Source organism: Hippoglossus hippoglossus, chromosome 10, assembly GCF_009819705.1.
Source record: "Hippoglossus hippoglossus isolate fHipHip1 chromosome 10, fHipHip1.pri, whole genome shotgun sequence".
In the NCBI taxonomy this organism is placed as follows: domain Eukaryota; kingdom Metazoa; phylum Chordata; class Actinopteri; order Pleuronectiformes; family Pleuronectidae; genus Hippoglossus; species Hippoglossus hippoglossus.
This window is the reverse complement of record NC_047160.1, coordinates 22722274-22750181: the sequence shown is the minus strand read 5'-3', so window position 1 is coordinate 22750181 and position 27908 is coordinate 22722274. Positions and strand designations below refer to the sequence as shown.

The 27908-nt window shown below is 42.3% G+C and overlaps 1 protein-coding gene across 2 annotated transcripts; it reads right to left on the bottom strand.

Moving 5' to 3' along the window:
• Positions 1-9: 9 nt before the first annotated feature.
• Positions 10-27908, bottom strand: glrbb (glycine receptor, beta b). 2 transcript variants are annotated; one of them, XM_034598393.1, is made up of 11 exons: positions 27782-27908; positions 27434-27559; positions 23764-23902; positions 20849-20955; positions 19026-19093; positions 13967-14193; positions 12734-12816; positions 12078-12218; positions 8881-9033; positions 4382-4674; positions 10-1131 (listed from the first exon to the last, which is right to left on the bottom strand). In XM_034598393.1, exons 3-11 carry the CDS (start codon positions 23883-23885, stop codon positions 835-837), a joined length of 1491 nt encoding a protein of 496 aa, XP_034454284.1. In that variant the 5' UTR covers positions 23886-23902; positions 27434-27559; positions 27782-27908; the 3' UTR covers positions 10-834. The 2 variants fall into 2 exon arrangements, with proteins under 2 accessions (XP_034454284.1, XP_034454283.1); XM_034598392.1 differs by lacking the exon at positions 27782-27908 and having other exon boundaries at positions 27434-27773.

Genomic DNA, 27908 nt, shown 5'->3' with positions numbered 1-27908 from the left:
AGGTGAAAAGTCACTTGATTGTTTATTTTTCGTTGCTTACAAACACAAACACACACGGTCACAATCACTAGTGACCCATTTACACACACGCTACAGTGGGGGAGACATCGGACGCTACATGTGTAGGAGGAGTGGCAGTGTCACATGACCATCTAGACAGGAACAGGAGTGTTTCACGTATCCATTTTCATCTCGAGAGCAAATCATAGAATAATAAACTCTAATAAATACATAATGTATATATATATATTTAAATTAGATCTCCATTTACATGCAATTTTTTTTTAAAACATGCACCGTAATTACAAATTTAATACACTGTGCACCGAAGTTTAAAATAAAATGCCGCAACTTATATTCAACTTGCAGGGCAAAAAAAAAATCAAACAGCTATTTATTACAAATGCTCTTCTACAGATCTGTGCTTGTTCGTCTCGGTCGTTAAGGAATGAATCTTTGTGGATTTGTCGACGCACCATTCATCACAACAGTTATACGGTTAATCCTGTTTTGACCATTTTAGTGCCATTATCAATAAATAAAATATTTCCAAACAAGATGTATATATCTATGTAAGGTAAAGAAAGGTTATAATCTTTGTTTAACACACAAAAGATCATAGGTTTTTACGTGAAGATAAATATAACAATAGTAATTAATAGATGATTCAACTTTCTTCTCTGCAATCGTTTTGAATGGGCAAGATGCACATTTCTCAAAGTCCATTTTGGATTCCAACTCCTTTTTCGTAATGTAATCGATAAAGAACGCATGGGGGGGGGGGGGGGGGGGGGTGAAGTGAAGGATTGATAATACAACCTGATTTCAAGGTAATCACAAGTAAACGGACCAGTAAATCACGTTAAAGAAGAGGAAGGAGAAGGGGAAGAGGGCTCGGGAGTACAGGTCGACTCGTTTGGCGGCGGAGGGGATGATGGGTTTCGGGGGAGGGGGTTTCTTGTGGTGCTTGGCCAGGGATTTGCCGTGAGCAGAGCTCATGTCTATGGGCTTCCCGTAGCAGTCAAAGTTCGACAGCTCAAAGTCCCGCGGGAGCGAGCCCACGATGCTGAAGTCGTTGGTGCGAAGGTCCGACTTGGAGGTGCACACCTTTTTGCAGCGCGTCTCCGCCACCTGGGAGCGAGGAAACAACACAGAAAAGGGGGAAAACGGGATTCGTTGCAGGTTTGTGCATCACTTCCTGTCAAAGTGCATTTATCTGGGAGCAACATACGAGCAGAGATGAAGTCGTACTAACAGACTGACGGTGCTGCTGGCTGCCCCCGAGGCAGTGTAACGGGACCAAAGTGGATTAGAACTGATGACTGAGCAGGAGACTGACACTGTTATGGAGACTTCCACTCACACATGCAAACATCAGGCCGTCCTCAACAAAATGGTTATTACATGCAGCAGATTTTAACTTTGTGGTTGCTCCATTCAAAACAACTACAAACTGACAAATGACGTTGACTATATAAAGGACTACGGTAAGAATGATGCTAAATAAAAACTGGAAAATGCAAATGCAAGACCAGCAATTCCTCTTTTAGTTTTCTTCTTTGTATCTAAATAAAATATAAAAGTCAGTCCATCATCGCAGTTAAAACATTTAAATTCTGCATCTTTAAATGAGCTGAAGCTCTTTTAAATGGTAAAACAATACGATCCTGCGTCTCAGAATAGAACCGAGATGTTGGCATTTATTTCTGGAAACTCAAATCACATCCGTTTACTATCTCTGTCTCTCCCACAGGTATATTGATGCATCTACAGCAGCTTCAGAAACTATTCAGGTCCCTTCTCTGCAGGTTCTATTGTCCCATAATCCATCCATCCATTTTCTACACTGCTTATGCTATAGGGTCGTGAGCCGATCCCAGCTGACATTGGGCGACAGTTTACAAAAAGGCTTCAGACTCATAATTCAGTGATTTGTAGACGTGTCTTTGGCAGAAATGAAAAGTCTCTACAAGCTCTGTTCACCTGGATTTGGGCCGTTTGCTCTGTATTAATTCCTCCTGCATCTCCTCTCAAGCTGTGCTCACTGTGTGCTGCCAGATGGCAAAGTCCTTATAATGACGTAGGAATAAGGAGCCGCTGAATCACAAACTAATATTTTATCTCCTCTTCTTTGTTAATAATAATAAAGGGATGTTCTTATGAAGTTTTCGTCATGTATTTCGTAGGAGACACCTGACCACTGACTGACTGACTATGAATACTATGATATCAAATATACTATTATTTTTGTTATCTATTATAATATCTTTCAACTATTCTTTCTTTAATCAAATATGCAACATTTGATTGTGTAGATTGACAAAGCAATTTAATCAGTTTAAAACTAAATCTAAAACACAATAGAGTAGTAAGAACTGGTCTGACTCCATCCTGAAGCTACAGTATCTACTGTACATATATATATATATATATACTGTATATATATACTGCACTGTATATATTGTATAGAGATGTATTTATACACAAACCACGACAACAGACGGCACAAGCAGCCACTGCTGAATGAGCTCCTTTCGAACCACAGCCAGTAATTCACTATAAATCAGTTTTTTTAATCCCTCTGTCTGTTGAGTTTTGAGATTTGGCCAAATACTCATTCAAATTGTACTTTAAAAAATAATGAAAGTAGCTTGTAAACAACATAAACTGTTGGTTTATCTCACAAGACAAATAATGTTTTATAAGCCTGAGGCTGCAAACCTACATACAGACGACTACATTATCTACTACAGTGCAAAATGTGGCCCTGCTCACATCCATGTTATATCCATATAGACTGTGTATGAAGATAGAAGACATGATAGCTCCCAAAGATGAGAGCAAATCATCTTTACTGCCTCCTGGTGGCTGGTTGCAGTATAATTCATAAACCTCCTGCCTCCTCCATTTTAGTGGATGGGACATGGACCAAACTTAACACAGTAAATACATTAATTTCATTGACATCACATTCAAGCTGCTAAACTGAGATTTTGAATTATGCTGTGTAGGATTACTCAGAACGAGCTGTTTGATCCTGAAGCTCGGACACAGATAAATCACACACACACTGTTTTAGGAAAAAGATTTTTGCAGCCAAAAGCAGATTTACTCCGTCCTCTCCAACACAACCTAATATGGCTGCTCTCCCTTCGCACCCTCTGCTGTACAACCGGTGCTTATGAACAAACATCATGCAAAAGGATCGAGTGTAATGTCATCCGTTTCATCAACAACCCTGAAAGCCTGCAGGGTGAACGGGATCTAATCACAAGCCACTGAAGTCATTAAGCTCATTAAAGATTCATTATTTTGATTCGGTTTTGACAAGAAAACCTATTAAACCTCAACGGAACGATGTAATCCTCTCAAACCAAACGTGGTCCGGAGGAACGCAGAGGTAAATTCATTTCAATTAGACATCCGACTGGAGGATCAGCACAACACACTGCACCGCCTGGTGTCAGAGCTCGGCCCTGACTGAGCTGTGTGAGTGAGAAACACTGATGATTGGATTTCCCTGTTTTGCATAGATTAGATCTCTGAGCCTCACTGTCATAAAGTTGGATCTGGAATATGCATTTGGACAATGTGCTGTTTGTTTTGCTCGAGGTGGGATTTTACTTAGAAACATAGAGGCTCAAAAACAGAGGCTCAAAAACACACGCAGCATCCAGGAGAAAAAGCTCGATCATCGCAAGGTAATTAAACACAACGCATCAATACCCAAGAGGACTTTGTTTATACTCTGACTACGGATGTAATCGTTATTCAAATCAAGTACGTTCACACAAGACTCAATATTCGCACAAGGAAAAAAATCCAATTTGATACAAGTCAAATTAAATGATAATTTATACATTTACGCTGCATGAAACCTTGATTGTTTTTGCTTTGGTTTCCTTCCCTGCTATTAATCAGGGTTTTGCCTGTTTGTTCAAAGGTTTTCAACACAAGGTAAATATCCGTATATATATAAATAGATAGAGGAGAGTGTCAGTGCTCCAGTGAAACAATAACCATGTTGATGGGACAGTAACTATTTACATTTGGGATTGATATGTTTTGAGTTTTGACACCATAGTCACCACCTTGCTTCAGGTGTTTGATGGAGTCCTGGGGTCAGTTATTGATCGGTTATTGTCTAACGACGAAATAGCCTCTGGGGGCAGCCGCCAATATTTACTCATGTCTATTAACAGCTATCTGAACAGTTTATGAATGCAGATGCTGGGTTTTCACTCTCAATGGATATCGAAACTAGCACGACCACTAGAAAGAACTGGTTGTTTGGTGTCTGGTGTCTTGATGGTAAAGATATAATGATAACACACACACACACACACACACACACTAAAGTTATCAAACCGTATCCACTGACATGCAGGGTGCTGACATGAAGCGGCGTCCCTCCGGTCCCATTGACCGTGTTGTTCTTGGCAGCTGGGCTCTTTCCCGCTGCCTTCTCCTTGGACGCCATCTTGGCCTTCTCGGCCTCGATGCGCTTCGGGCTGTTGAGCATCACTTGAACCACTGCGTACTCCACCAGCGAGGCAAAGCCGAACAGCAGGCAGGCGATGAGCCAGATGTCGATGGCCTTGACGTAGGACACTTTCGGAAGCTCCTGCGCCAGGGAGGTGCACTCAGAGGACAGAGAGAGGACGGAGAGGATCCCTGAAGAAAGACAGAGGAGAAGTGACCTTGTCAATCAGCAAAGGGAGAGACAGTTGGATGGAAAAAGTTTTCCACTGTGACTTTCTCTCTCTAATGCACTTCAAGTCAATGCTTCCCATTCTGTGATTTCAGTATTTTTATCAATGCTAAGGAGGTTATACTTCCACCCGTATATTTGTTGTTGTTTATTTGTCAGCAGAAATACACTGAAGAATTTATGAACAGATTTTTCACGAACTTGCTGAAATGATGGTGTATGGGAAGAACCAAATACATTTTGGTTAAGATCAAATAGTCAATTTCTCAGAAATGTATGGAAACATATTTAGGATTGTTTTTCCTTGGCTGTGATATGTTTTCTACTGTCATTGTAGTTTGTTATATCACATGGCACTTTATGCTTTTCTTACAAAATGTTATTTTAATATCCTTAACAGGTCTTTGCCTGAAGTATCCGATCAAATAATAAGTAAAACAAAAAACAACAATTGCATTTAATTTGTTGGTACTTGAAGATAAAAATGTTCATATCAGTGGATATTGATAATTATTTCAATAAATGTCACTTTGTTGTTTCTTTCAATGAAAAAGACAGATTTGAATGAGAATGACAAACACTTGATAAACAGCAAAACACGTAACTAATCTGAGGTCAATCAATTCTGTGTTAAACCTCCTCACCGTTCATTGCATTCAAAGCATTATATCGATATATTCTGTACTTTTGTTATATTGCTGTGGATGGAAATTATATCACATTGATATTCTTTTATCATCTAGCACTATTCTGTATTTGTTGCTATAGACCTGTTTTGGTTAAAACACATTTCTCCTGCCTGGATGTTTGCTTCCACTGGGAAAAAAGTATAAGATCCACCTCATCCTGAAAATACACAAAATACTGAGCGAGTTAATGTCCCAGCATCCACACAAAGCCTCTGAAACCATCTCCACAATCAGGACGTGTGACCGTCCCCTTAGCCCTTTTATCAGGACATCTCCGAGAGCTCAGACAGCCTCTAATGACGGAGTAATTTGAAATTGTTTTTTAGCTCTGCTAGCCGACAGGATTACAGGTTAGAGATCCCATCTGCACAGCAGCACTCGTTTCAGGCTGCAGCAGCAACAATTACAGCAACTCTTAAGAGTGTCTTCTAACCACCAATGAGGGGCTTCGCTCCCCTTTTTCTCATATAGCGCTACTTCTAAGAGACAATAAATACGTTAGAGTGGCCGATGGGTTTTGCCTCTGTGATAGTCACTCGGGTTCATACAAGGTTCAGGACGTCTAAATCAAACAATTCCTCCTCAAAGGATTTAAATAAAGTCAGAAAAAAGAGCATTGTTGAAATCCACCTTTTATCCATGAGAGAAAAACAGAGGAATACTCAGATAGCTTTGTTTCCCTTGTTTGTCTGTGACATATTCAGCTTTTTGTGTACAAAATAAATCTGCTCCTCACATCAGACAGAAAAAAGATGAACACCTATTCCTGTAATGCAATTGTAAACTACTTCTTTCTCCCAGTCCCCTGAAAGAAAGACAAGCTGTGTTAACTTGAAAATCACAAGATGCGTGTGCACGTGCACACGAAACACACACACACACACACACACATGCTAACACACACACACATTTAAACACACAGAGACACACAGGGAGCAATAAATGAGAGTGGTCCCACACCTGGGTGATGACTGACCTGCGCTGATCCCATTTAAAGAGAAGTCAGAGGAGGCTTCCAGGTGGAGTTGGAGTGATGATGGGATGAAAGTGGTGACAAACAACTGGAGGGAGGATGGAGAGAAGGAGGGAGTTGACGACTGGAGAGGGATAACAATGGGTTTTCTTATTCATGCAGCCCTGCACACACAGAGGGGCTTGTGTGAAGCTACATGTGGGTGACACCGACATTTTACACACACAATCATGGAGGAGGATGTGTCAGAGGTAAACGTGCAGCTTTTAACATCAAATTCGAGCCTTTATCTTATATGGGAAAGATGAATATGTATAAAACAAAGAAAATATATTCTAAATAGAGGTTGAAGCCACAAACGCTTTGTCAGTCCCATAAAATGTATTTTTTCTACATGACAATTGCACGATTTTACAAAAATTAGATCGAAGTAAGCTTGTGTTTACTCCAGTGCAATATAAAAAATAAAAAAAAACACAGCTTCAATTATTTCTACACATTTTTAAAAGTAAATATAACACCATTATTTCTGTGTATCTATATTTAATGGTTGGTCTGGGTTTGCAAATGTGATTTTGCAATTTGAACATCGACGGAAGCTTTTAAAATGTAAAGGTTGAGTTGTTCAGATGGTAATCTCTGCTAAAATAGTAACAATTATGCATGTTTATTACATTTTTCTTTCCTGAGCAGGTGTAACATTTATGGAGCCCCTGACATGCCAAAAGATAATATTTTTTTATATTGTGCATGCAAGTTATTATCTTGTGGGAACAACAGGCTCAGCGGACAGAAAGTTTAAATAAAAACACTTGAGGAATTAATAAACCTCTTAAATAAGTTGTTCCCACTGGATAATCATCATGTGCGCACAAGATAGGAACTTGTGACTTCAGGGGCTCCATAAAAATGGATCCATTCACAATATAATTTTAGGCTTTTATTCTGCTCATTCATACATTTGGTACCTAAATTGGTGACACAATGACGATGTGATGAGAAAAATGTGTCTTTTAATGAGGTGAAGAAATGTCGACACTGAGGAAAGTAGATTAAATGAAGCGTCCAACAACGTTCATGAGCAGAGTTTGTGAGTTTCTGTCCATCATGCAGGGATTCCTGAAACTCAAGGCGAGCCAACAACCAGCACTGAGGAAAAAGAAACACTAGAGATTGCTCCTGTGGTTCTTGTCGAGCTGTGATTTATTCAGTGCGAGAAGAAAAACATAAACTAAATGAGACACTACCGGTGCTGAGACATTCTTCCGTCCCCCTCGGGGGCTCAGGCTAACAGTCTGCTAATCTAGCCCGAACTTTCTTCAGGCCACAGACGTTGAGTGCTTCCCTGGTTTGGAAAAAGGGCCCAGCTCCTCGTGGGGCTCAGCACAACCCTTCATTAACCGGGTTAATAGGGATCAGTGTTCCTCGTTAGCCGGCCCAGTGTCTCCTGAACAATCCTCCTCGTCAACACCCAGAAACTCTACTTGTCCTCTAACATCTTCTGTTTTCAAATCTTGGTTCAAAAAGTTGAAGCTAAAGTTAGGATTTTTTGACATTTAGATACATGACTGAGAGCAATGAAAATCGAACAAAGATGTGCCCATTTGGTTGAATCTTGATCTCTCCAGTGACCATATATTATATATATTTATATAAGTGCAGCTATGGCATAAAACCATTCCTGGCTAACAGTAAATTCATGTGGAGTCAGAATAATGGGAAAATTTGGTTCCTGACTGGGACATTTCACATCAAATCAGAACTGGACAAGATGCCGAGTTGCTGACGTCATCGCTTATAAATCAATTAGCATAATTTTACAATCAGCTCTGAATAGTGGCTTCCAATGTAGAGCTGTCTAATGTCCGTCTCTCACAAGCACCTGACACCACTTTTTAGCATTACAGACTTTTTACAAACGTTTAAAATCAAACTTGATCCTTTTTCTTTGCTCTTCATTATTGTGTGAACATTGAAAAGACGTGTCAAGTTGTTGTTTACATGTTCTAAACACATAAATACGAGAAGTTATATTTATAGCGTCCTTGTTTTTTTTTCCCATTCAAACTTCAGAGCAAACGAATGCAAAAGTCAGAACATCAACTTCACAACTTGGGAAATGGGACCTTCCGGGGAGCAGGTTAGATTCCCGTGTATTTAAACCTGCATTCTTGCTATTTGCACCAACTTCACCACAGCTGTGGGTCCCATCTGTCAATTACCACGACGTTCAGTGATTTATCGCACACAGACCAACACTGGACACGGCACAACGCTTGATAGATAAAGTCCTTCGTGGTGTCAAAGTGATTGATGATGTCATGATGGAGATAATTGGGGGCTATAATGTCAGTGATCCCTAAAAACACAGAAATCATTTTCTTATTTTATCGACATAAAATCAGTCACTCCGGCAATATGCAACACAGACACAGGGGATATTTACAGATCTTCTTTAGTAGGTGTCAGTGGAAGACGGGTGAAAGTGATCTATAGATAATCCATACCCAATGGGACCCTGGCAGCGCTCGCGTCAGGGTTGATCCAGAAGGACAGCCAGGAGAGGACTACGATGAGCAGCGTGGGGGCGTACACACCCATCATGTAGAAGCCCACTTGTCGCCGTAGGGTGAAGATGACTTCTACACATGTGTAGTACCCTGCGTGAGGAAGGAGAGAAGGGTCAAACACGACGGAATGACAGTTCAAATTCACAAAATTGGAGGGAGACATGAAGTCCTATTGATGTCCAGTTCAGAGGCTCAATCGTTTAAGGGAACGCAACTCAAGAAGGTTGGTCTCCGTGGCAACTGAAGGCACGGGAAGAACACGAAAACCTCCATTTATTACAACTTAGAGCTGTTACGTGTGTAAATGGCAGTTCATGAATAGTTCATTATCTCCAATCAGATAATTGTTGATTGTTAATAAGCCATTTTATAGTTCCACCAAGTGGGAGAAGCTGACACTATAAATTCCCCAAATCTCAAAACTACAGATGGCAAATGTCTTTAAATTAGCTTCTCATAATCACAACAGTCTGAGTTATATGACATGAATGCAGCATCGTGCTATTTTTGTCAACTCAGATGTTCCAGCATATTAAAACTTAGTCCACAAACGTGAACCTGAGTGTGAGCTTCCAGCCCCTGAACTGGAACGGGGGCAGGTGAGAGTAATGGCCCTGTCCTGACTTGGTCGATTAAACTCACATTAAGCGTTTAGAGGGAAATGTCGGTGCCAGGGTGAGGTCTGTGTCTGATCTGGCTCCCTTTGCCCGAGCACAATGCAGAGCTCAGCTGTGTGCACCATTAGTACCACAGAAACCAAAAGGGGAAAGAAAGAGGTCAATGGGCAGAAGGTCTTTGACATCATTTCAGCAAACTTTGTAAAAGCTACGACCTGTTTGAGGGCAGCAAACCCCAAAGAAGCTTTCAATTCGTAACATGTCGATTACACAAGAGACCCATCAAGGAGGCAGAGAACAGATTATATTTCACAATAGCGCAGAATGACTTGCAACTCATAAATGATCAATTTAAACCAGTCCATCTCTGCAGAAGTATGGTTTCCATGAGTTGGGATTAAACCAGTATGGAATTAGCATCCGTACACATCTGACCTCCCACTGCGGTGCCGTGTTTTAGCTCTTTGAGGCTGCACGTTGGGTCCTACGGGGACGGTAGAGTGGATGGGCTAAAGTAATATTTAACTAGGGTGAGCTTTATACAGCACATAAGGGCCGGCCTATGTCGCGGAGCAGCCTCGAACACAGAGGCGAGCTTTGTGCCGGGCCAGGTTGTCATGGCAACCCGTCAAAGAGCTGACTCATTGCCAGCAGTGTGCCTCACCGGTCGCACCGGCTCTGTTGGCTTTTCTATTTAATCGCAAATGACGTTTTGTACTCACAGCGGTCTGGATACCTGCGTGGCACAGTATCAGGACCTATACACTTATTTTTCTGCTCTTTTCACGAGAGGAACATTCTGTCTTCTCTCCCCTTAGCCGTGCCAGCATCCTGGTGAATGACCTGTGTGAAGGCTACCACCCTTGCTACCTCCACCGGCACTTAAAATACAGCTCACAACTTTTATTCTTTACGGTGTGCAGTGTTTAAGTGGTGGAAAACATCTGCTCTGCAACAGAAATATGAAGAAGCAATGGGCGAACAATTCAGCAAGCGAGCAGGCAGGCAGGTAGCACAATACCGACAGTACAAAGACATACTGAGGCAAAATATAACACTTTTGGGAATTGAAACATTTTCCTCAGACAAAGAAAAATCCAATAAGACTAAAATTAATATAAACATAGCTTTACAATCAAGAAAAACATGAAACTTCTGTGGCTTCTGCCGTTTTGGAATTCTTTGCAAACACATCACAAATTGTAAACTTTCAGAAAATCCAGAGGAGCAGGTTGTGAATACCACCGGTTCAAATCGATTTCTCTCACCAACACAGTAAACACGAGCCCATTTTAAGTCGAGATGTCTTCCACGTTAAAGGTCTATAGGTCAAACTCCTCTTATTGAGTGTTGTGAGGCCAGACTGTGGAATGGTTCAATATCTGTGGGATCAACTGAGGTCACTTGGTGTATTTTAGCTGCTTGTATGCTCATACATAGAAACAACACTGCTCTCTGTGAAAAATCTTTACATTATAAAATTCCACAGTCTTTACAATACTGAAAGGTCAGAGATAAGTCCAATAAATCCATCTTTCAACCAAAAGCAACCAGTTAATCAGTTCTCTTGTGATGTCATTGACTGGGAACCAATTACACCAATTGCTGCAACACAGAGCAAAACATTCCCTCCAAAACACAACGCAAGGAAAATGTCCAACGAGCAGTAAATCCCAGACCAAGATCACAATGATATAATTAGTTGTTATTGTGCTGAAAGTCTACCTGTGGGGCAGTTGTCGAGTTGTCATGACAAACAAAATGCACTTAGAGGAGCGGAAACACAAACTTAATGACAATCAGGGGATGAGACAGAAACATGAATGTACTTTCGGGGCCAAAGACACTCGCAGCTTTGAGCCGAGCCAGAACAAAAAGAGAATAATTAATGAATGGATGAAAGAAAAGCCCAAACGATGAACAGCACTGAAGTCAAAAATGTTGCGGGTGATTGTGGTTAACTGAGATGATGGAAAAAGTAAGTTTAGAGGTTTTAAATATTTCACTAGACTTCCAATTTAATCAAGAGAACTGGCTAAAGGCTCATTTATGCTCAATGTTTTATACTGAGACGGACAGAAGGCTGCATTCATTTCATCGTATTCATACACGTCCTCTGAAAGTACGGCTGAAACAGACGAAACAGAGCAGTAACACCAAAAATCATAGGGGGCACTGTAGCCAATAGTTCAAGTAAGACAACTACAAGAGAGAAGAGGAAATTTCAAGAATGGCTGACAGAACTTCTTACTTTGCCCAAAACCTCCTCCACCGTCGCCATGTTTGTTGTAGTCACAAACACTCGACTCTGTGTTGCCCCCTAGTGGATGTATTGCTTTACAACCATGCCAACGTAAAGGATGCAGCGAAGTGCGTGGGCAGTGACGGTTACGTTGTTTGAAACTGATTCATCCTTTTTCGTACGTAAAGGCAGCATAAATGAGCCTTTAGGCAAATCTACTAACATCTACAATCTAAACTACGAAAGAAAAATTGGATTCATCATAAGGACAGTACCTGTTCCTGCATAGAATTTGGTGCAGTTCCCATAATCGATGTCTTCTTGTCTAATGTCGAACTGCGGCAGAGCGATGGCGTCCATTTGCACCGGGTCTCCCGTCTGCCACATGAACTGCAGGTCGTCCGTAGTGTAGCCGACTTCACGAAAGAGGTGCAGAGGAAACAAAAAGTCAGCAAGGATAGACATTAACAAGATGTAGATGTACACGTTACATGTTTGGATGTGCAGACACATACAATCACAGTATTAAATGTAACGTCGATAACGTGCACACAAGCGTTGAATGATATCAATCGCGGCAGCCGGGTTTGGCCTTGGAGGGAAAATCCAAGTTATTTTACGTATTTAGCTCTAAACTGCTTTGTAAACAAGATGTAATAACAACAGTCAAGCTCAATTAGCTCTGAGACTTTCACCGCAACCTTAAAATATGATGATTTATTCCACTTCTCTAAGTGATCACCGTTGGAATTGGCTTCTGAACACAAGGAAAAACTGCTCATTTACAGCTATTTTATTAAAAAATTAAAAAACACAAATATATTCCCAAGTCATGATTAAATACAGCATCTCTCCCCCCCCCCAAAAACAGCCAGCAGATGTGTTGGCTGATGTGATTGGTTTAAGGTGATGATATTTCTGGAAGACTCACAGCTTTCCAGTTGCATTTTACACCTCTGTGTGTCCATGGGGAACAATGTCAGGTCCAGTGGACAGGACAGGGTGACAGACAACCTGGAGGAGGGTGAAGAAAAGACAGATTTTAGTATTTCATTAATGCTCCGATTTAGTGTCTCGTACTTATTATGTATTATGTTGAGATCTCACACGATTTAAAGGGTTTTACCCTGACGTCTTCTTTTTGAGTGGTGCTAAAAACAGGAGATGTAGCGCTCTGAATTCGCAGACGGATTTCAGTAATTATCTCAGGAGATGACATAACAGACTGTACGTGGAGGCCCAGCCAGTTTGCATTGAGCCCCCTCGGAAATTGTTTTCCTTGAGCTTGTCAACAGTCTCATTATCTTTAGAGATTTCACTCTCACAGCCATAATCCTTATCGACCCAGAAACAAATCAAATAAGAAAAATCAAGGAAGGAGATGATAAATAATAAAAAGAAGCTCACTCTGACTCACTGGAACAAAGCACACAGGACTATGAAGTAATTATCAGTGCAGATTTGCAGGGCATTGAGAACACAAACAAACAAATATTACATTTTAACTTCTGTGTCCCTGTGTAATTGTCTGACGCAATTATCTCTTGAATTGTATCATTTTTTTCATTTAGTCTTGTTTACGCAGATATTTAAAGCCACATTTGGAAAAAAAGCCCTTTTACGTGTTGTGATTAAAAGCAGTTCATTGCCATTTTGTATTGCCTGACGCTCCATTTATCAAGAATAACAATATGTTATTGTTATATTTGATGTTGTTTATAGGTGGAGGGGTTATTACCTCCACCATGGAGGTTATGTTTTCACCCTCTGTTTGTTTAGTTCGTTGGTTTGTTTGTTTGTCAGCAGATTTGTGCAAAAACTACTCAATGAATCTGCAGAAAACTTGGTGGAAGAATGAGACATGGACCGAGAAAGAACCCATTTTCACCAATTTCCCTGGGAATTCATGGATCTTGGTTAAAAAATGCAGACACAGCGATGTTTAGAGGACTGATATCTATGAGTTTGTGCAATTTGGTGAAGCTAGATGGCTTTTAGGGGAACTGTTGGGCCTTAGTGGAGATATATGCTCCACTCTGGTTTTGTGTTGCTCTAACCAATCAAGGGCAAAGGGACACATCAAATCTGCCAACATAGTTCTCAGCTGACAATGGCCATAGCCTGCAATTAACCAATAACATTTTAAGCGAAAAGACAATGATACCTCATACTGATGAGGACGTCTCCATTACGGAAGATGAAGAGGAGAATATTCTCCTGGGTGACGTCGTGGAAGTTTGCGCTCTTCTCGTTGGCGAAGAACAGGTCGGGCTTCCAGAGACATTTGAACATCTTGGGATCGACGGTGAGCGAGTCCGACTTAAAGTCCTGCGGTAGCTTCAGCCGGGGGTCGTTCCAGCGCTGCCGCAGGAAGATGTTGACTCTGTAATCCTGTCGGGTTCGAGATGAGACAAGCGAGGTTAGAGACATAGAGACATCTTCAAAGTGATCAGTTACCAAAAGACAAACTCCTGGCTACCACCTGACTCACATGCTTTTTATTTCCTGGTTAAAACTGTCACTTGTGATGACAGCTGGACATGTTGTCCGTCTTTTAACACTTTTGACATCAGTGACAAACCATATTTTCTCTTGTCAACGTCACCTCTTCAAAGTGCAGAGTGAAATTTCACAGCTGCAATGAAAAAAAAACTCACAACGTCTATTTCAGAACCAGTCGACATAGAAGAAACTCCACAGGGTCAAATGTTACCAACACGGCAACATTTGATACAGCAAATCCCTCATTAGTGAGCTTATTAGTGACATTTCCACGCTGTTGTTGATAGAAACGTTTCACTCAGCGACACTTCGGGACTGTTTCATTTTTGTTTGTGGCAGCCTTTGTTCGCGGCCCTCAAGCTGTTCTGGGACCAGGTGCCGGGAAGGACTTTTACTGCTGAATGTGAAGATGGATGACATGTCAAACAAAGCCACCAAAATACCATCTCTGTGTGTGTGTGTGTGTGTGTGTGTATCCATCCATTGAGTATTTGCCTCTAGTTGTCTATTTGCTTGTGTTTTGTGTATCTGCAGCTTTTCTCTATTTGGTTGTGTTGTGTGTATCTGCAGCTTTTTGTCTATTTGGTTGTGTCGTGTGTATCTGCAGCTTTTTGGTCTATTTGGTTGTGTTGTTTGTATCTGCAGCTTTTTGGTCTATTTGGTTGTGTTGTTTGTATCTGCAGCTTTTTGGTCTATTTGGTTGTGTTGTTTGTATCTGCAGCTTTTTGGTCTATTTGGTTGTGTTGTATTGAGTTGAGTATTTTCCGTTATGTGCTGTCAAATCAATGACTCAGCTCGGCTGTGTTTTGTCTGTTGAGCTTTCAGGGCTGCCAACGCAATTCTGACATTAAAAGTGACTCAACTTTTAAAAAATATATATTTTTGAGCAGGAATGTTTTCTCATTTGTCTCCTCTCAATAAATCCATGAGCATTAAATGAGAAAAGACACAGTTTTCTCTATTTGCTGATGGTGTTTTGTTGAAAGTTGTGACACTGGTGGTAGAAATGCTCAACAGCTGTGTGCTAGGACCACCCGTCCTCCCACCACTGTCACTAACCATTACCACAGAGTACATATACACAGATGCAATTATTACCACAATGGAAATAATGGGACTGGAACACACACATGTAACATCTTATTTTTGTCTTTTATATTAAACTCCAATGACAAAATTCATCTCACTAAACCACAGATGTAATAAAAAGTGGATAATGTGTCCAATGTGACCTTTATTGGGGCCATTGTCTCCAGCTGAGTTTAGTTTACTGCTGATGCACCGTCAGGATCCCTTTGGGGCCTTGATAGAACTGATGAGTCCAACTGTTATTTGTTTGTTCGTCGTCTTTGCTGCTTCTGCCGTGGACGTGTTTGAGAAAAATCAACACAGGAATCTGTGGGTGAAGCCAAATCCTCATGGTCGCCCCCTGGTGGATGGTTGTTGTCGCAATCGTTAAAGGTCACTCATGGAGTCGAGATTCACTGAACTTTGAGTAAACAGGTGAGCAGCTTCTTGTGCCGCAGCGGAGGTGCAGCTTCAGGGTTTCGTGGATCGAATCTTACAGCCGGTACTTTTCTTGCCGCGGGTCACGTTTGCAGTTTCACAAATAAAAAGCTGCAAACAGAATTACCAACGGCCAGATAACACATTTCAAACAGGCAGGTTTAGAACAGGTGCTGCATTAGTCCAAGTAATTTAGCAGTAACATAAAATGTATTTTATTTCACTGCCAGTAGAGTTTTTTTTGTGTGTGTCTGTGTGTGAGCAGTGGTCAAATTGTTGATGTCTTACTCTTCTTTCTATACAACCTAAATTCAGCGTCCAACTGGCCCTCGAGCGACAGCACGAGCAGCTCCTGCTGGCTCGCCTCTGTCTGTCAGGGACACGAGCCAATTCCCACACCTTCGCCTTTCGGAGAAACCAGACAAGGAAATACATCCTCCCTCTGGCTCGCCATCAAGCTGCCAGTGCTGCGTTCGATCCCAGAGAGATTTAACACAAGCTGTGTAGTCAACGAGGAAAACTCAAACTGAGCGGCGGTAAGAAAGAAACACACACACACACAAACTTACACAAGCACAATTTATTCAATGTTGCAGTATCAGATTAGTCGTCGTCTACTGGCGGATCATAAAGTGAAAGCAGATGTGTTAACTACAGAGGACATGTGGCGCTGTTTGGCCCAGGGAGGTGTAAATGATGAGAGAGGTTCCCTGGGATCGGAGACCCCACAGAGTGATGAATTAGGCGAGGAGGTGACCGGCTGTCTCTTCTGTTTCTTCCTAAACCTTCGTCACTCTCCTTCTCTGCCTATCTTTTGTCAGGCGTCCCGGGGGGGAAGAGGGGACAAGAGAAGTTGCCATCTGGGAGTTCCTCATCTCTCTGTCTCCGTCTCACTCTTGGCTCTTACTTCTTCTGTCCTGATGTTATATCTCTTTCCACCTTCTGGCTTCATTCTTCTCGCCTCTTGTTCTCTTGACATTTCTCTGTTTTCCTTATATTTTAAGCCTTCAACTATTTTTTTCATGTCTGATTCTTCTTCCTCCAACGTTCTTCTGCTCTGTCAACATTTCTCATCCCTGTCTCTTATTTTAAATCTTCTCTTTTCTATGACAGAGTATTAGAGCCAGGTGGAAAACTCGTAATCTTAAAATAATGAAACCCATAATATTACATATAGAAAGTTGGAATATTGAAAGAAAACAATCGTAATGTTACGAGAATAAAGTCGTAATTGAAAAGACCCTTGTGATATTACAAAGGGAAAAAAGCAGTAATATTACAAAAAGAGAAATGTCGTATTATGAGAGAAAAGTCGTAATTTAATGAGAATAAAGTTTTCTAGGAAATAAGGCATGACACAACTTTAATCTCGTAATATTAGGACTTTATTCTAGAAATCTCAGATTCTGTGGACCTAATACTCATCATTCTCTTCCTGCCTCCCTCTCTTTGTTTTCTTGGTCTCTCACGTCACTGTTTCTTTTTTACCTTTGCTTTCTCTTGTATTTTCTTCCTTTCTTTCTCTTCGCTCTCCTTGATTTACTCCTTTTTCTTCCCTTACATCTCCTCACAATCCACCTCACACACCTCTGTACATTGCATTCTTTGCAGTGCTGCTCTCTGCGTGTCCCAGAGTGAAACTCCACTGGAAGATATTACGGGTGAACACACTTTTCTGATCTGCAGCCAAAAGAAATATTTCCACAGTAGATTTGAACCCAGATCCGATTCCAGGATCCAGCCTGGGAGCTGGGGCTGCGCTCAGAGTGTCACTCCTCATGAAATTAAATTAGCAGAGATTGATCACTGGTCTGGACGGAGACACTGTCCAGACCTGCTGCAACAGGACACTGAGGGAAAAAGTTCATAAATCCCCTCTCTGTCCCCGTGAGGACTGAGGCGTCCTGCTCTTGAAAAATGTCAGGTTTTTGAAAGTAAGAACCAAGTGTGCCACATGTTGGCCCGCTGCTCTTGTCTGGTGCTGTTTTGGAGAGCGTGCACATTGTCTGGTTCCTTTCAGAACTGACAGTCCTCTCTGCCTGGAAAGTAACTGACCAAACCGTCCTCCTGCTTTCACAAAGTAAAAGAAGTGGAATTTCTGCTGCTAGTATTAGATTTTCTCTTCAGTCTTTATATTTTTTACCTACGTCCGCCAAGGAGGTTATGGTTCTGTCCTTTTCTTTGTTGGCTGGTGTGTTTATCAGCAAGATAACACAAAAACTACTGGACAGATTTCCATGAATCCACGTTGGGGTGGATCAAGGAATTCTTTCATCACTTTCTTTAACGTGGCAAGATTTCCCCAAAAAATTATGCATGACAAATTCCGGCATATTGAAGGGACTGATATCTATGTCTTGATTGAATTATTTGTTAATTGTGTTCTGATGTTAAAATTACAGCATACAACTAGGCACAATTACAAAAATGGTGCATGCCTCCAGCAGGGCCTTTAATAGTCTCCTCAAATCCAATAAAGCTGCACCAAATCTCACACACTCATGAATATCAGTCCCCTCAATATGCCTGATTTAATCAAGATCCATGAATTGTTCCCTGGAAAAATGTCAAAGATGATGAAAAATCTCTCCGTATTAAAGAAAGTAAAAAACAAAATCCTGGATCTGCTCCTTGATCCAGATTCACACCGATTTAATTAAATGGGTTCTTTCCTGACTCATCCTTCCACCAAGGTTCGAGCGAATCCGTTCAGTTGTTTTACTTTTATCTTGCTTATTCACAAACCAAGCAGCAAACAAACACACAGGGGTGAAGATATAACTTCCCTGATGGAGGTAAAAACATTGCACTGCAATTGAAGATAAAAGATGTATTAAGACTTCAAGATTGGGTTTAATATAAGTTATCTATTGAGCTTTTATTGGCCCCTCCCAGCAGCTTTTAAATGAAACCTTAAGAAATGTTCCTTCTTTTGTTTCATTAGTGATCACGAGTCCTTGAGTTCATTCTGTTCATTAGCATTACAACTGCATTTCTCTATCAGCAATTAAGCCATCAGATAAATGAGGCGTGAAACCCCACAGTCCTCATAATAATTCACTGCTAAACGGCCCGATACCTTCTAGAGAACATGCTCACGTGTTCCTCCTAAAACTTGTGGGCTGAAGCCGTTTTCAGCTCCGAACCGCTGCCTCTGATTGGCAGAAGTATTGATCATCAATCCTGTGAGGGAAGTGGGACAAGTGGATTCTTACCATGGTCGTCTCCTGGATGGAGCCGAAGCTGTTGATGAAGATGTTGACTTTGTCTTCCACGGGGATCCCTGGATGGAAGAGGAGTGAGAGGAGTGATTCACATCATCTGCGTGTTTATAGCTCACAAGTGAGTGTCAGTGTGTTTCCATGCACCTCTTTGTTTTTACATCAATACACATTGTTCCTGTTGATTGAACAGGATTGTGTGACCGATCAGGATTTGTGAAAGACTTTATCAACACGGCAAAGTAATAAAAAACGCCCTCCCAAGAGGATCGCACTCCTCCTCTAAGCTAACGCTGTAAACATTTATAGTGGCATCCCTCTCCACTCAGCCCTTTGCATAAACTAATAAAATCCTTGACGAATGCAGACTGCTCGCGCTGCTTTGAATAATGTTCTTTCCTTTGAGGTGTTTACTGGAGGCTCAGGAGTTTAAACTCCATCAGGCAATTTGCTAAATTAATGTACATAATATGCAGATGCCGTAAAGCTCTCACCTCCGATACGTGACAGCATCCGCGAAAACTAAGTGATGTTCAGCAAACCCTCGTGATGCTTCTTGAAAGTCTCTATATGGTCCATAAAAGCGGTTCCACATTTTATAGGCCCCGGCCCAAGTAATGCACAAGACACAGTTTAGGATGTAATTTGGGAGATTATGACATGGATGTTAATGGACGGGAAGCTCTCAGCCCACCCTGAAATCAAGAGCAGATGTTTGGCCGCTGGACCCGTCGCAGGCAGTCGGGCAGGGAGCTAATTCTGCCCACAACACATCAAACACCGAGTCCCAGATACGGCTCCCGCTGCCAAGTGCCAGAGGACGGAAACTTTCTGAGGAGCCACCTGAAGAACCGTCACCGAGTTGTTTTTATGGCTGTTTTTACTGAGAGACTAAAGCCCGGCGTTCACCCTTTAGTGTGACGTTTAAAGCCCACTGTAAAAACTGTAAAGATGGACGATTGGCACAGTAGAGAATGAAGAATAACATACTGTAGAATTGAAGCATTTGTTTGTTTGGTGGATAGAATACAGTTGTTTCCTGCACCGAAAAAGTCAAAAATGTCCAACTGATGTTTTCTGTGACTGTCTAAACCATAGACTGGTTTATAAAGATGGTCTTCACTGCCTCCCACTACCTACAAATGAAGCCAAAGTAGTCCAGATATCAATGCCGCCATCTTGTGCATTTGGAGTCTGCACAGTAGCGATGGGGGAGGGAGTCACCAATCAACCAACCAATCACAAGTCAGTCTCAGCTGTCAATCAAGACATTTTACCCCATCTTAATAGCTTCAAATAAGTAATTAAAACCAAACGTAACACCAGTGTGATACCTACTACCAAAAATGACAGAAACCATCTTGAGAAAACAATTATTTGATGTGTACTTGACTTTTTAGTTTGGTCCATGTCCGATCCCCTAACATGGATGAGGCAGGATTTATGACCTGTACTAGAGCCAGCCACCAGGGGGCGATTGAGATGCTTTGGCTTCACTTTTGGAGAGCTGCCACATCTCCCATCTTTATATACAGTCAGTCTTAACTAACAGATCAATACCAAACACAGGAGAATATTCCCTCACTGCTATAGTGCTGTACTAGATTTTAAACAAGTGTTTGCAGTAAATACATCTTCACGAATGTCAAAAGCACCATTTATAGTTTGCAAACACTTGTTCCAACACAGGGTACAGAGGGGAAATCCAGAGGAATGAGTTCATGATGTACTGGTTTCTTTAATTACTGTGACGGCAGCTCGGCAAAAACGTAAATTAAAAAATCGACAGAGATAGATGAAGACGGGGAGAGACTTGCCTTTGAAGTTGGGCCTGATTCTGGGATCGTAGGTGATCAGTAACCTGTTCAAGATGTTACTGGTTGAGTTCTCAGGGACTCGGGCCAGATCCTCGGATGACAGCTGTCTGCAAACAAAAAAAGACGGAGAGGCAACTGTAGGCACGATCACATTAACAGGTCAAATTCCTGGCAGATGAACGCCACAGATTCACAGAGTACACCAGCGAGCTGCTCTGTGTACTCCTTGATTAAACTGTAGCCTGAGAGCGCTACCAGTTTAGGGATTAAATTAGCTTTTAAGATCTGGACCACCCAGGTATTGTTAGAGTGCAGGAGTGTTTAGAAATGTGATGTGGTGCTATTTTCAGATGTTTCCAGATCCTGATCCCACAGGTTGACGGGGGAATCATTTTTCATCTTTCCAGTACGATCATATAAATATTTTTTTCATTTGTTTATTCTGCTGTATTTTTTTATACTTCAAGTAATACTGCAGATGCATAAAAGGAGGATACACAGAAGTAGAAAGTCATCAAGCCTCACATTTCTAACAAAACTTTACTCCAGAGCTTTTCAAAGGACTTGGGGGGGCCCCAGGCAAAAATGGGGCCCAACATTGACCCAAACCGAACCCCTCAATTTACTCTTGGAACAAACCTCTAACATGATGAAGCTTTTGGCAGAAGGTTAGTGGCATGGGGCCTCAGGGGGTTTCCAACCATGGTGTCATTGCAGTCTCATGATCTTAAAGGGGATTCTCACAAAATTGTTGTTGCTGTGAACTAATGCAATTAGTCATTCTGAGGGGCCCCTTCCCAGTTTGGGGCCCCAGATCAGTTTCCCTAACTATAGAATCATACTAGCATTTCTACAAGGCTGTAGGCATAGGGTGCTTTGAGCTAAGACATAATGCTATCATGCTAATATGCTAACATGCTCACAGAAATAAGATGAGCAGTTGTGTGGAAGGTAATGTTTGCTATGTCGTATTCAACTTTTTACGCCCTTAAACCTTACATTACGATTTTTTTATGTAATGTTTATGAATTTCTTTGTTGTAAAGTATTAATTTTGAAATGGGAAGAGAGAACGAGCAACCCCTAGCCTTAAAGGGCCTGGTAGGAATCGAAACTGTAGCACTGTATGCAGGGCACCTGCTAGCTCACTAAGTAGTGCAGCAGCCTCTGTTGTAAAGTTGATCATTTTGACAGAATGACAAAAATGTGAGATATTCCAATTTTCATTATAAAAAAAAAATATTGGCAAACATTAAGAACATATATTAACTACAAATATAAAACTAAAAATCCTGCAAACACCAGCTCACTTGTGCCTTCATCTGTTTTTCTGATTTGCCCTTTTAAGCAGAAGCTGCAACATGATGTGAGATTATGTTTGATTATGATTCTTGGTCTGTTTATTTATTTGACAAATTATGTTGTTAACAAGAAGTTTTGTCATCTCTTGTGTCTACTACACAGACAGTGGTGCTCTTAAAGCCTTTCAGTGTATTTGTGCACATTGTGCATGAAGGTACTGAAACATACACTGTTGCTATTTTTAAATACCTCCGGATATCATCGCCCCACCAGCGTCAATTAATCTGCCATGTGGGTGGCGAAGAGTTTACATGACAGTATATTTCCACTTTTTGTTGAGACCAAAGTGAAATTTCCCCTTTTGAAAATTAAAACCAAGCCGTCTACTGAAAATTAACACCGTAACGTAAAGTGTTGTTTTTCAAACACGTTCAGTCAAACATCATTTGTGTTTTGGGGTTGACTGGTGAAAAAAAACAAAGGGATGGAGAGAGACGGGGGAAAGAGGAGAAGAGGATCTGGCAGCAGAGAAAGGAGAAACAGAAAGCCTCCTTGTGGGTGGCAATGAATTCTCCTGCCAAAGAATTTCCCCTCCTCAAAGCACTTTATATATCATTATGTAAACCTTATCATGCACTGAGGATGAGCTAAAGTGCTCCACAGGAATGCGGCACAGTGCGCGCATGTTCTGCGGTTCCCTGATCAAAGTGAAAAACATAATTCCCATCCGCTAAACCTTTTTTTTTTTTCCACCCTCTCTCTCTCTTAACAGACCTTTTTGACAACCTCAAGCACAACAGCTAAACTGGAACCAAGTGGTTCCTTCATCCACAAAGGCATCCGCAGCACGAAACACGGAATATGTCACACGGCTTAGACTTGCCAATACTGGGACGACATCAAACAAGTTTCAAAGTCGAGACATTTGTTAGAGTTTAGGGGAAGGAGAGGGTGGAGCTCTGCAATGCATAGAGACAATGCACACTCCGAAAGGCAAGTCAGGACATGTTGGTGTTCACCATGTTAGGAGACATGTACCGTTACCAATGTTGGGCATGAGCGGCGTCACGACATTTCCCCGTTGCACGGCAGTAACATTGCTGTTTTTTTAAGATTCTTTTCAACATCGTAGCTCTTGAATTCATTAAGTTGTGCAGTTGTGTGCAAATATGCTACGTTTTCCCAAGTGTTTCTGAAGGTCAAGCACAGAGGATCTTTCTGCCGCCGTCTGAAATCAAAGTAAGGATCAGTATGTGACGCCGCTCCCATGCAGACGAGTATGTGCGTAGCCGCAGACGCACTTCATCACGTACTGATTGTTGGATTGATGCCTGCGTCAGGAGAGTATAAAGGAAAACAGACACACAAGCTTGGGTTTACTTGATGGAAAGATGGCAGCGGGAGCCTGTGAAAGACACACATACACACAAACCAACATAAGAGTGGCAACGAAATTAACGTAATGAAGCAGTTAATTTATTTCCTCAATTCAAACATAAAGACTACTACTCGCCGAACTGACGACACCCTGATGTCAGACCCACGCCCCTCTACAAACCAGTCAGTGTTGGGTATATGGATACAGCCCATGTTGGTGATAACAACAGTACTTACGATGGACAGTACACCTGCTTCCCCTTCTTTTTCCCCTTCTTCGTTCCTTTCTCTTTGGCATCACCTCCCTCCAGACAAAGCGAGAGCACCAGGAGAAAGACGACGAGCCTCGCGACGCCCATTCTGATGTGAGTTGAGCCTGCGGAGGAGCAAACAAACAGTTCAAACAAAGAGGAGCCAATGCATTTAAAACTACTCAGACTTTAACCCAAAGTGAATTGTTTCATCATGTTCTTCCCACATGTGACATCAGACAGCTTTTGCTTATGATGTACCCCTGGGCGGGAGAAGGAAGCTTCGGGGTACGTCATCTACCACTGGGACTTTGGCCCTTCCCTAACATGATGCATTCCCATTTTCTCTGCACGCATGTCACATACAGTACATGTCTGAGTAATGCACCTGAATAACGATGGTCATTCAGGACTGGTCGGGGGAGTGTGACCTCTAAGGGACGACTGACTGTTGTTTCTGCAGCTGTGGATTCACTTTATTTGAATTCATCTGTGTTTGCATTGCGTTGGAGGAGATCAAATCAAAGCCATCAAAGCCAGGTACAACCGTAAAAACAACTGTACATTATACAAATGCACACCATTACTCGTGAACAGAGCAGTTTAGCGTTTCTTGATAGGGGGCAATTAATCACGGAGCAGCCGTAGTACCTGTGTGAATTATCCCCCCATCTAGGAAAGCGGTCCCTTTCATAGCACAGGTACACGGAGACCAACAGCGAAGCCAAGAGGCTCTCCCTCCTCCATCCTCCTGCCACCCCCCCCCCCCCCTGCCCTGCCGGCATAACTGTATATTAACTGAAACAGTTTATTGTCTAGACAGGGACACTCTCTCTCTATCTCTATCTCCCTCTCCCTCTCCTCCTCGTGGCCTTGACCCAGTAACTCCCTGTCTGCTCGGCTCCCCGCCTCCTCATTGATCATCATGTTCTCCGGCACAAATCGGCTCCACCGCTCCGCTCAGCACCTTTTGTCTTCATGCAAACGCCTCACTTTGCCCGAAGTGAGTCAACATCGCTTTATCGATTCTGGGAGAGTCCAGCGAATATGGGCGGTTTGGTTTGGGCACCTTCATTCAGTAGGAGGAAGTATGGCAACATAGAGCCACGCTGACCCGCACACATCAGAGTGCAACAGCTGATGGTGACGCTGAAAGTCTGACCACAGTTCTTACTTATCTGACTCTGACCTATAATGTCCCATCTTCCCTCAGGCTGTTCTCGATAAGACAGCTCCTGTCTCTGACCCTGTGCTCCTGATAGAAGGGAGAAGAAGGATCCACAGTAAGCATGACGCTGTACTGAAGAAATTAGCCTTATTAGGAAACACTTACTAAAATATTAATGCGATATGACGCACAGCACATTATGAGACTAATTCCCAAGGCCTCAGTGCAGTTCCCCAACACCAGACACACGTCTAGAAACTGTGATCAGATTAACCAAACAAGGACATTCCCTCAAATTCTTACTCTAAATTGTTTTTAGAAACCTTTTGTCCTTTTGTCTGAATCTCAAAACTAATCACTTAACAAGATTTATCCTGAGATGCCGTCCTTTCTCTGGGTGACATTGTGTCCTCAAATTTATACATTCTGATCACTTCTGAGGTCTGATTTTTTTTTCTTTGAGAACTGCAGAAGTCTCTTGGATGAGAGGTTTAATATCTAAGATGTCCAGTTGCCTTTTACACTTGTACAACTCCTGAAGATACAGGACTTGAATGATCAAGAATCTTCCCAGCAGACCTGTAGAGATAAACCTCCTCCGTTTTTAACAAGAGAAACTAAGGCATAATAATTTGTTGTTGATGTTGAATCCTGAGATTTGCAGCAATTTAAGCTGCATTTCTTCTATTAAAGGTGCTTTACAAATAAAGTTTATTATTATTTATAGTGTCTGTGACATTGGATGAGAGACGGGATCACCTGGAACCAAACCACCGTCAACTCACATTCACACCTACAGACAGTTCAGAGTCTCCAATTAACCTGCGTGTCTTTGGACTGCGGGAAGAGGCAGGAGAAGCCACGCAGACACAAGGAGAAGATTTAAACTCCTCACACGAATTGGGATTTGAACCAAGAACCTTTTTGCTGTGAGGCAAGAGGCAGGTTTCACCCTGGACAGGTCGCCTGTCGATATCGATTAAATAACATTAAAAAGAGTTAGGTCTAAAAGAAAAGTGCCCTGAGAGAAGTTCTGTCTTGATTTTGAGCTGTAGAAATAAAACTGACCTGATGTGAACCACTTATTTTGAAGCTCACACTCGTCCGCACCTTCTCAAAATCTAAAATAAAGGACAAAGAACCAGGACATTGTGCCCGGCCGTGCTAAACCGATTCCTGCTCGGCTGAGACCGTGTCCATAAATTGACCTTGGCACTTCCTGAGTCAACTGTGTGTCACCACTGGAGGAACATTGTCCTCATTTTGTTTTACTGCTGGCAAAGTTAAAACTGCAGAGGCATCGTTATAGTCGAGCAGCTGACGGTGACTCAAGACGCCTTTTATGGTCCTCGGGTCCAAGGTCAAGAAGTAGTTCTGCTCTGACCACGTTAGTTCACTGCACGGCTGGAAATCTTGTTTTTTAAAATTCTGGTCGATAAACAGGATAAAATAATTCCTGAAAACGATCGACAATTTTCATATCATTATTTGGGGGTTTGGGGTTCGAACCTAGTCAGTCTGCGTACTGAAGTGTCGCCGGGCAAGATAGTGAACCCCAAATTGCCCTTGATGGCTGGGCCGGCAGTGTGTAAGTGATGTGTGATAGAGAAAGTGCAGTGCGTAGTTTCTAAAGACCAAAGCTCTTTACAGTTCTGATTTAATTCAATTCAATTTGATTTGCATAGCACCAAATCATAATATACATTATCTCAAGGCACTTTACATAGATGGTCAAGAACTCAACATTTTTTGGAGAAACCAAACAGTTCCCACCATTCACACACATGTATACTGTGTGGGGATCGAACCGCCGGCCTTTTGGTTTGTGGATGACCGCCTCTACCTCCTGAGGCGTGTGAATAGGAAAAACTGAATCATTTTGAGTGGTCTGAAGACATTTACAGAACATTTAAGCCATTTGACGCAGATTGTGATTTGTGGCAAAAAATAACTGATTGAATAATTGATTGAGATAAATAAGAGCTCATAATGTAGTTGATACTAAAACAACAAAGCTCTGCATGTCATGTAAATAACCTTTACCATTCATGGTTTTATTTGAGTTCGAGTCAACGTGATTTATTGCAAATCACGACATCGTTACAATGCAATAACACAGGAGGTCAGGCCTGCGCGCTGCTCATCAACACACGGAGCTTCCTCTCGCTTCCAAACAACCCGCGCGCGCACACCTTTATTCTGCAGAACCACCGGAGCTCACACTCACAACCTGTGGCTGCTCGGAACAAGAGCAAAGTGAAAGTGGCAGAGTCGGACCCTCGGCAGCAGCAGAGGAGGGAGAACAACACGGGAAAAACAGCGACCACCATGACAGCCTGGGTGGGGGGAAGATGCCAATACATATGGGCGCGAGTGTGCATCCCCCCCCCCTTCACCCCCACCCCCACCCCTCGCAGGGAGCGCGCGTAAAGAACATAAATAACGCGAAAGTGGTCGATGGCAGACGGGGCCAAACGGTGCCACTCACCTTTCCACCGTGTCACCTGTTCGGTTCCTGCAGGAAAGCGGAGCCGCCTGTGCGGATCCAGCGGTTAACAGAGCCGCGCGCACCGCTCGCTCTCGCGCTTCTCCATCCTCACCCGCGCTCCTTTCCCTCAATGTGTTCAATGAGAAAGAAATAAAAAAAGTTACATCTCGGCAAATTTCCAATTTTGTATCCCTTTTCTGCTGCTTCTTCCTCCTCTTGTTATTTTTTGTGCATCAGTGTGTGTCTGTGTGTGTGTGTTTGTGTGTGTGCGTGTGTGTGTGTATATATGGCTGCTGCCCTTTGCGCCTCGGCTCGGGATGCCCAAGATGGAGGCGTTTTTGCGTGTACCTGTCATGCAACATGCGCAGTAGCGGCTGCTGAGGAGCCGGAGAGCATCAGTCCTCCCATCAGCACCACGGACAGCCGCCTCCTGCTCCTCCTCTCCTCCTCCTCTTCTCCTCCTCCCGCCTCCTAC